Source organism: Macrobrachium rosenbergii, chromosome 12 (assembly GCF_040412425.1).
Source record: "Macrobrachium rosenbergii isolate ZJJX-2024 chromosome 12, ASM4041242v1, whole genome shotgun sequence".
Lineage (NCBI taxonomy): Eukaryota > Metazoa > Arthropoda > Malacostraca > Decapoda > Palaemonidae > Macrobrachium > Macrobrachium rosenbergii.
The window spans coordinates 60,247,820-60,259,093 of NC_089752.1; the positions used below are offsets into that span (position 1 = coordinate 60,247,820).

An 11,274-nucleotide genomic window follows, 5' to 3' on the forward strand; every position below is an offset into this window, starting at 1 on the left:
CCTCTGTATCTCTCGTGAGTTTAAGTCGAAGCTGAACCGCCCCGAATAGTCACTCGGTCTGTGCCTTCAGCACCTTATGGTAGTTACTCCTCCCTATCCTTTGTACTTTTTTTATATTATTTGTATATATGTATAAAGTTTTTTTTTTTTTTTTTTAATTTTTAGTCCGAGTTTTTATTTTAACTTTTAACTTTTATTTTTATAGCTTGAAAATGGGACTTTAGTCCTGAAACGTCGCAGCAACAATAAAGTACCTTGAAAAAGGAATAATGGAATGATCCTTCACCCTAACGTGCTGATGTCTACCGGTTGATAGAACCCTCTCAATCTTCACTATATATATATATATATATATATATATATGAAAATAAGAAGGCCATAAAACACTACTTAAACATTGAAACCATATATTTCAGGCACTTGTTTCTGTGCCCCTGTTCACTGGTAGAATATGGACAGGTGGAAAGTTACAATGGTATATATACAAAAACATGAAGGTGTGACCTTAGGCCTCCGAAGTTATGGAGGTGGCGTTTCTTAAGAAGGAGGAGAATGACCAAATTCCCTAGTGGTTTTTGGCCTTTTTAGCTCCCGTTTGGCAATGGATCTGGCGGTCGTGTTTCTTGAGTCATCTTCTTCAGGAGGGGTTTGAGGATTAAGGTGTCGATGGCGTCCGATTTCCAATGTCCTCCTGACAGGTTCATATTGTTGGTTTGATTGATGATAGCAGATTCCAGCATCTTTCTTTTGTACGGACAGCTACTCTTGAAAACCAACTCCGCCCCACTCCAGTTAATGACATGCCCTGTATTTCTGATATGTAGGAAAATTCCCAAACTCTCCGAAGCGTAACGTACTGATCTTTTGTGCTCTGTTATTCTTTGCGAGAGCGATCTACCTGTCTCGCCTACATAGATGTCATGACAATTGCTACACGGTATCTTGTAAACTCCGGCTTCTTCCCTTTTGTTATTTAAGTATACGTTAACGAGCGAACTCCCGATGGATTTGGGATAATGGAAAATAAAAGGATTATTAGAACTGAGTTGTTCGGTGGCCTTTTGGATGTTTTCATCGTATGGAAGCTTTATTTTGTTGTTGAAATCTATTTGTCTGTTGTGAGTGGGACCTCTATAGTATATTTTATTCGCTTTGTTAATAGCCCTCTCGATAATGTGTGGTGGATAGAGCAGTTGCGTTAGGTGTTGGCGGATCATGTTAAATTCTTTATCCAGGTACTCATTTGAACATATCCTAAGTCCTCTGAGGAATAAGTTGCACCCTACCATGATTTTTACGGAGACGTCGTGGTAGCTTAAGAAATGAATGTAGGAGACAGCGAAGGTGGGTTTTCTATATACTGTAAATGCATACCTAACGCAACTGCTCTATCCACCACACATTGCCGTTCCTAGATGTACTGATCATAAGAAAACAGAACAGGTATGCATTTACAGTATATAGAAAACCCACCTTCGCTGTCTCCTACATTCATTTCTTAAGCTACCACGACGTCTCCGTAAAAATCATGGTAGGGTGCAACTTATTCCTCAGAGGACTTAGGATATGTTCAAATGAGTACCTGGATAAAGAATTTAACACGATCCGCCAACACCTAACGCAACTGCTCTATCCACCACACATTATCGAGAGGGCTATTAACAAAGCGAATAAAATATACTATAGAGGTCCCACTCACAACAGACAAATAGACTTCAACAACAAAATAAAGCTTCCATACGATGAAAACATCCAAAAGGCCACCGAACAACTCAGTTCTAATAATCCTTTCATTTTCCATTATCCCAAATCCATCGGGAGTTCGCTCGTTAACGATATACTTAAATAACAAAAGGGAAGAAGCCGGAGTTTACAAGATACCATGTAGCAATTGTCATGACATCTATGTAGGCGAGACAGGTAGATCGCTCTCGCAAGGAATAACAGAGCACAAAAGATCAGTACTTTACGCTTCGGAGAGTTTGGGAATTTTCCTACATATCAGAAATACAGGGCATGTCATTAACTGGAGTGGGGCGGAGTTGGTTTTCAAGAGTAGCTGTCCGTACAAAAGAAAGATGCTGGAATCTTCTATCATCAATCAAACCAACAATATGAACCTGTCAGGAGGACATTGGAAATCGGACGCCATCGACACCTTAATCCTCAAACCCCTCCTGAAGAAGATGACCCAAGAAACGCGACCGCCAGATCCATCACCAAACGGGAGCTAATGAGGCCAAAAACCACTAGGGAATTTGGTCATTCTCCTCCTTCTTAAGAAACGCCACCTCCATAACATCGGGAGGCCTAAGGCCACACCTTCATGTTTTTGTATATATACCATTGTAACTTTCCACCTGTCCATATTCTACCAGTGAACAGGGCACAGAAACAAGTGCCCGAAATATATGGTTTCAACGTTTAAATAGTGTTTTATGGGCCTTCTTATTTTCATATTACACTGTAGTATTACAGGAAAAGACATTCATATATATATATATATATATATATATATATATATATATATATATATATATATATATATATATATATATATATATATATATATATATATATATATATATATATATATATATATATATATATATATATATATATATATATATATATATATATATATATATATATATATATATATATATATATATATATATATATATATATGTTATATATGTATATATATATATATATATATATATATATATATATATATATATATATATATATATATATATATATATATATATATATATATATATATATATATATATATATATATATATATATATATATATATATATATATATATATATATATATATATATTAGCCTGGCACCTATTCGATTTTAATTCCCGTTTCCATATGAAATATTAACTAGCTTTCATTACTTCGCTCTGGGTTGGAGTAGAAATTATTTTTATTTGGAGCAGAAAAGGATTTTATCCAAATTTAATTCTAAAGATAGATTCTGGACCGATATTAATATACACTAAACTTAATATTACTATCATTTTCTTTTCTGAAACAGTTACCTATTAATCACAAAATATCAGGTTTTCATGGAATTAAAAATGAGAGGCATTGATTTCATAACTTTTCTGACAAGTATGCGGAAATATCATTTAAGAATACATACATACATACAAACATATATACATATATATATATATATATATATATATATATATATATATATATATATATATATATATATATATATATATATATATATATATATATATGTGTGTGTGTGTGTGTGTGTGTATATACATAGAGAGAGAGAGAGAGAGAGAGAGAGAGAGAGATATATTCATAAATCTCTCTCTCTCTCTCTCTCTCTCTCTCTCTCTCTATATATATATATATATATATATATATATATATATATATATATATATATATATATATATATATATATATATATATATATATATATATATGTGTGTGTGTGTGTGTTTGTGTGTGTGTGTGTATATTCATAAATGGTATTTCCGCATACTTGTCAGAAAAGTTATAAATTCAATGCCTCTCATTTTTAATTCCATGAAAACCTGACATTTTGTGACTTATAGGTAATGTTTCAGAAAAATGAAGAATTAGAGGAATTTATTTCTGGTGACAGAAATTCATTTCTCGTTATAATGTGGTTCGGATTCCACAATAAGCTGTAGGTCCCGTTGCTAGGTACCAACTGGTTCTTAGCCACGTAAAATAAATCTAATCCTTCGGGCCAGCCCTAGGAGAGCTGTTAATCAGCTCAGTGGTCTGGTTAGGCTAAGGTATACTTAGCTTATATATATATATATATATATATATATATATATATATATATATATATATATATATATATATATATATATATATATATATATATATATATATATATATGTGTGTGTGTGTGTGTGTGTGTGTGTGTGTGTGTATATATATATATATATATATATATATATATATATATATATATATATATATATATATATATATATATATATATATATATATATTTATACATATATGTAATTGCAGAATGTAAACATATCCTCTACAAATATAAAAATGTCCTTTGGCCGTTATATTAAAAAAAAAAATATTCAGATGTACACAGGTACGGGCGTGCTCTCTCAGTTCATTAACCTGCACGTGAACACTCCACGTGCAGCCATTCTGGGACCCCAGGAGCTTCACGTTCAGGAGGGAGACACAATCACTCTCGTCTGTGTTATTCAGCAGGTGAGCTGATGGCCATTTGTCTGTTAGCTACTGAACTATTTTTATAAATGTAAATTTCAACTTGACAAAAATGCTACTGAGCAATTTTATTCAGTACACTCATATGCATACGCAACAAACACTCCCCTTCCACACACACACACACACACACACACACGTACACACATGAATAGATGATTACATAGTTATATAGAATATTTGTAAACGTGTGTTTTCAAGATATATGCTCTTGATTCTATTTTTCAGTTCAGTTTATTAAATCTAGTCAAACAAAATAAATGGCTTTTTTTATATTTCAGTATGCAGATATTCATACATATATTTCAGCGTATCTACTGTAAAACCATTCTTTCCTGAGCGAAAATCAGAAGGATTTCATATTATATATATAAAAAAAAAATCTCATTCGAAACCATTATTTCCCGACGGAAAACCAAAAGGATTTTTTTTTCTTGGACCCCACACAGAGTAAGCCTCCTTTCGTCTTCTGGTACCACGGCGAAAAGATGGTCAATTACGACGAATCGCGTCACAGGCTGAGCGTCATTACCAATGCCGAAGGGACCAGGACGCACTCCCGTCTCACGATCACTGACGCAAGGTATTTCGTCTTTTTATTCATTATATTTTTAATCTTTAATTTTGGACTTATGATTAATTTCATCATTAGTGTATACATTACTGTCAAACAGCGAGGTAGTGACATGAAATTGTGTATGAAAAAGATTTGTTGCTCTGAATAACAAAATAAATATTGTATAATTTGACAAATAATTTCAACATAATTATTAATTAAGATTGTACATTAGCCCTAAATCCAAAGTACTAAAGTTAGTAAAATCCCACTTTAATAATAATAATAATAATAATAATAATAATAATAATAATAATAATAATAATAATAATAATAATAATAATATTATTATTATTATTATTATTATTATTACTTTTATTATTATTATTATTATTATTATTATTATTATTATTATTATTACTTCTTTCTTCTCTTTCTTTTTCTTTTCCAGCCGGCGGAGCACCATGTCCTCCTGAAGGATGTGTTGTTGTCTTCCCTCGTCGCAGGTGGATCTTGTAGCCGTATCCGGGTATAATTAGGGAGGAGACCTATTCCAAGGGAAGTAGCATTGAAAATAATGGCAGTTTCTACTGCATTCAATTTATATAGTCTTTTATATTCTTCTTAATATGTTCTTTTCATCAGCGTTTAGCAGGGGTATCAAGTTTCCAAAGGATTTAAAAAGTTTTCTTGTTATTTCAGTTTTATTCTCTGACGTTTCAAACGCGCTCTGGCGATTATTTTCAAAGAGTGAATGGATGGACATGCAAGTTACCATCCATTCACTCTGAAAATAACCGCCAGAGCGTGTTTGAAACGTCAGAGGTAATAAAACTGAAATAACAAGAAAACTTTTTATATCCTTGTGAGACTTGATACACCAGCTATATGCTGATGAAAAGAACATGTTAAGAAGAATAGAGAAGACTCTACATAAACTGAATGCTGTAGAAACTGCCATTATTTTCAGTGCTACTGCCCTTAGAGAGGGTCTCCTCCCTAATTATACCCGGATACGGCTACAAGATCCAGCTGCGACGAGGGAAGACAACACCACATCCTTCAGGAGAACACTGGTGCTCCGCCAGCTGGAAAAGAAAAAGAAAAAGAAAGAGAAGAAAGAATTAATAATAATAACAATAATAATAATAATAATAATAATAATAATAATAATAATAATAATAATAATAATAATTATTATTATTATTATTATTATTATTATTATCATTATTATTATTATTATTATTATTATTATTATTATTATTATTATTATTATTAATTTCTGTTAATATTTATTATTCATGAAATTCATAGCTCCATTACTTGCCATATATGTTTCACTATTAATTTCGTGCATAGCAGTTTTTACTTGGGACAATCTATATAGTCACATTTTAGTCTTTAGATATTATAAGGCCAAAATATTTATATATGAAAACAAAAATCCCATTTTCATGGGCGGAGCGATGAATAGTCATAAATATGTCGTTCAGTCTGCTGAAATGGCTTCATAAATATGTCGTTCAGTCTGCTGAAATGGCTTCACTACATTTAATATTATTTTAGAGAGAGAGAGAGAGAGAGAGAGAGAGAGAGAGAGAGAGAGAGAGAGAGAGAGAGAGAGAGAGAGAGAGTTGTGATGTAATAGCCTTTGAAAAGTATTGGACTCCTTTTTGTCAGAGTTGTATTACGGCTTCATGTATGAGAGAGAGAGAGAGAGAGAGAGAGAGAGAGAGAGAGAGAGAGAGAGAGAGAGAGAGAGAGAGAGTTGTGATGTAATAGCCTTTGAAAAGTATTGGACTCCTTTTTGTCAGAGTTGTATTACGGCTTCATGTATGAGAGAGAGAGAGAGAGAGAGAGAGAGAGAGAGAGAGAACATATGTAAGGAAAATGAACGAAAGAAAACAAGCACCTGTAAATAATAATTAGAAAAAAATTTATATTCTTATGTGTACAGCTGAAAATTTCAATATCAGAATATAGAAATCAATAAAAAAAAAGCAGAATTTTGATTGAAAGAAATGATACATCAGCAATGTAAATTCAACATATGTTTTACATATCCGGCACCTTTCCGCAAAACTAGAACCCAGAGAAAATGTTCGAGTGATCGTAAAAGAAATTCCTTTATTATCGGATATCCGGGTTTACTTATGTAAAGCAAAGAATTTGACGAAGGGCCATGTGTATAACTCGTGCGTTCACACAAGTCCGAACGAGCAAGTTTGCTCAGTTTGCGCAGGCGCTCTGGGAAGTATCTGTAACTGAATGGTCTATCTTCCTGTGGTGATTATAGCTTTACTTTTTTATAGTAATGAGAATTGCATTATACATACATACATTCACACACATACACACACAAATATATACAGTATATATATATATATATATATATATATATATATATATATATATATATATATGTGTGTGTGTGTGTGTGTGTGTGTGTGTGTGTGTGTGTGTTGAATGTAGTATGTATAATGTAATTCTCATTACTATAAAAAGGTAAAGTTATAATCACCACCGAAAGATAAACCATTCAGTTACAGATACTTGCCAGAGGGCCTGCGCAAACTGAGCAAACTTGCTCGTTCGGACTTTTGTGCACGCACGAGTTATGAAAAATTACTTCCTTGTGTCTTTGTTTACGAAAGATTCGTTACTTAGGAGACCACGGTTTGTTCACTTTCTTGAACTTTTACATTTGCCTTCAGAAATAAAAATACACAGTTGAACGGAGATTATTTGTACTGACTTTTTCTCTTTCTTACTCTTGCGCGCGCGCGCACACACACACACACGCACACATATACTGTATATGTGTGTGTGTGTGCGCTTGCGCAACAGTAAGAAAGAGAGAAAGCCAGTACAAATAATCTCCGTTCAACTGTGTACTTTTTTTTTTTTTGGTGCAAATGTAAATGTCCAAGAAAGTGAACAAACCGTGGTCTTCTAAGTAACGAAACAAAGACGCAAAGAAGCAATTTTTCATTTCATTTCCAAAACAAAAACACAACAGGTTATTAGACCAAAAAGAGAATGTTTGTGGACGAGAAGAAGGAGGTATTAGTGCCGTTTCTATTATGTGCACCTCCATGTGTAAAAGAGAAACCACTCCCGTGAATTGCCCCTCAAAAGAGCGAAGAATCTGTCTTTTTCTGTTGTCGTTTACAAAGACAAATGAAGACTCTGATGCCTATTCAAGGCTGAATAAATGGGTATTCGTCCCGTTATATTCCCTTTTGTGTCAGACCAAGATACAAGGACATTTTTTTCCTGTCATCAACAAAAGCTAGCCATTTTTATTCCTTTTCTATGCTGCGTAGATTTTTTTTCTATAACCGGAGCAAAGAACTGCCCTTTTCATTCGCTGCATATTTGCTGAGGCACAATTCATCATGTCCTAAAATACAGATTTTGTATTTTGTGAGGAAGACGAGAAAAGTGAGTTTGGAGTTCCTCATCATCCCTTCTACAGTGAAAAAGAAAAGGCTTGTTTCTTTATCACAGTGCCAAGTCCGAATACATTATTTCAATGGACAATAAGAACTTGAATGAATAATTGTCCCCATTAATGACAAAGAGCAGTCAAGTGTACAATAACCAACCAGAAATTCTGAGATTTAATCTTTCTCTTGAAGACAATCCTCACTTGTGCTTTCGTTCAGCGTTTCCCGAAAGGAATTTTTACCTCCTCTCCACTTAGGAATTTCCATTTGTGGTTATCTGCTGTTGTCAATGAGTTCTCCATTTTTTACTTAATTTTTGTCGGTTATATCTATTCTGTTTTGGTCATAAAAAACGCGATGCAAAAACGGAATTAGTGAACAAAACTGTCCAGGAGCAATTATGTGGTGCTTTTATTAGAGTCTCTTTGTGTTTGCCTATTATTTGATATAATTACTTTTCCCATTATTCTTTTCTCAGTTAGATATAAAATGCCTTGATTGTCATCCATATTGTTATTATTTTTGTTGTTGTTGTTGTTGTTGTTGTTGTTGTTGTTGTTGTTGTTGTTGTTGGTGGTGGTGGTGGTGGTGGTGGTGGTGGTGTTGTTGCTGTTGTCCATTTAAAAAACAAAGTTATTATCCAGTAATTCTACAATTACAATATACTTGGACCAATTTGCTGACCTACGCCTTCGAGGAATTTATTTCCCGTACAATTTTTGTGTTACCTGCTGGATAATAATTATGAGAATACACTTAGTATTTTATACATTAGGACCTGAATGGGTATTTACAGATATGGTAATGTGCAGCTTTCAGGATATGAAACATTACGTGACATAAATTAATCTTAACTGGGTCTATTGGTACGAGTTAGTTTACTTCTCAGTGACCCTGACGAAGCTATGTACTTTGCTGAGGCCTCTTGATATTGCTGATGTGGTTTTGTTTCTATTTTTCAGGAGGTGGGACTCTGGTAACTACACTTGCGTGCCACCAAACGTACAACATGCCTTTGTGATTGTTTTTGTTACCGAAGGTCAGTTGATTTTGAATTCGTTTTCTTTTAACATTACTTTTCCATTATGAGGTGAAATGACGATAATCATCATTCTGTTTTGTCTGAGTTATATCTTTGATAGTTATATTAAATCCATTCTTTTCATACTACTCACTGAATTTTACTCAATCAAGTGGTCTTCCTGATGCACATCTGGTTTTATAATAGCCCAACCGATCCATTTACACAGATACTGTTGTAATTATACAGCATTTCCTTATATATGTTTAATAAAATCAGTCGCTTCCGTAACCTCAGCTGGCGACACGGTAGCAGCGGTCCAAAGGCGGGGCCACAACGGCTCCCCAAAGTCCACGTCGCCCGCCTGCTCAACCAGCTGGGTCTTCTTGGTCGTGAGTTTCGCCCTGACGCATCTGCTGAACCACTTCGCAGGGGATTTCCACCCTGCAGCAAGATGATGTCCACGCCTTGGAATATGAGAGCCCTGAGCCTCTCCATCTCTCTCCCTCTTCTTTTGTAGAGCATTTCGGGCTCCTTTTGTGCAAACGTGGAATTAGTGGTGATGACTCTGACCATGAAACTGCAGATGGTAGCGACGTCTGTGCATGTGTGCGTGTGGTTCTGTGTATGAAGCGATCTCTATGGAATTAACGCATTCAACCAACATTACAAAGAATGGGGTTTTTGATATTTCTGTATTATGAGAATCGATGCTGTTTCTAGTCAAATAAATTTACACCTGCCTTCCTATCTAAGGTGTATGCATACATTCCACACACATACCCAGTTCGGTATCTGACTAATTGGCTTTACTTTACAAATTAGACAATTATACACAGGTATAAACAGTCATCATGCACACCTGTTCCTTGCTTACTTTAAGTGAGATAAACAAATACGATGAACTATTTATACATAATAATTATAATGTACAGTGTAATACGTGTCATATAACTATATGTAGATACATGTACATATATATACTTTTTTGTACGAACTAGATAAATTACACAAATAAAAATATAATGACAAGTATTTGAAGTAATAGCTGATGTAGGCCTAAAACTTATTTCGTAACATGTAATGAGGTAAGTGCAAGTTCTTAGGTGGAACTGATATGATTTATGTTAATTTACTATTAAAAACAGCGAAAATTAAGAAAAATGAATCAACATATATTGAACACGGAATGAAAATGTGTGTCATCATAGTTATTTATGATTATATTCTCATTTATAGATCATGATTGTTTATTCAGCTGTTACCAATATGAATTAGTGGTTATTAAACATGAATATTGAGCGCCATCGTAATTATTCAGATAACATTCTTAATTAATCAAGATTTCTTTTATAACGGTTTTCTGGATATAGATCATTGGATTTTGAACAGGAAAGGTCTTGGTTTTCGATGTAATCGGCCATGTAACCTCTTTAATTATTAAAAATAATTAAAATTCAACAGGATTCACGTATCCTCTTCCGCTGACTTTGATTCCAAAATGAAGGAAAATGATGAGTAATGTGATATATATGTCTCCTTGCTTAGAAGACAAATAATTACACTCCAAATAGTAAATTTAAAAACTGAGAAAAACACACACAGATAATAATAACTTATTTAAAAGAGTAAACTATTTCAAATAGAGTTGAGATTATTAAACATAATAATTCAAATGATTCGTCAAAGAACATTTAATCTTACTTAAAGATGACTTACAATGCCTTTAGAATAAAACTTTAAAGGCTAATTGTGTTTTAAACCTCTTTTAATGAACTAACTCCCATTTTTTAAAGTAAAAAGTATGATAATTTTCATGAGTGTTATTATTATTATTATTATTATTATTATTATTATTATTATTATTATTATTATTATTATTATTATTATTATTATTATTATTATTATTATTATATTTTATAAACAAACATGGGAGAAGTATAATCTATATCCAAAACATCAAAACTGAATGTCA

The 11,274-nt window shown here is 33.1% G+C and overlaps 1 protein-coding gene across 1 annotated transcript in view; it reads left to right on the plus strand.

The window, feature by feature from the left end:
* Window positions 1-10,885, plus strand: part of LOC136843688 (opioid-binding protein/cell adhesion molecule homolog) — an 83,264-nt gene extending 72,379 nt beyond the window's left edge. The window contains exons 5-8 of the mRNA XM_067112253.1: window positions 4,121-4,255; window positions 4,723-4,856; window positions 9,241-9,317; window positions 9,597-10,885. Coding sequence (XP_066968354.1) covers window positions 4,121-4,255; window positions 4,723-4,856; window positions 9,241-9,317; window positions 9,597-9,757 — 507 coding nt within the window. The 3' untranslated portion in view covers window positions 9,758-10,885. The remainder of the gene's footprint in view (window positions 1-4,120; window positions 4,256-4,722; window positions 4,857-9,240; window positions 9,318-9,596) is intronic.
* Window positions 10,886-11,274: the final 389 nt, after the last annotated feature.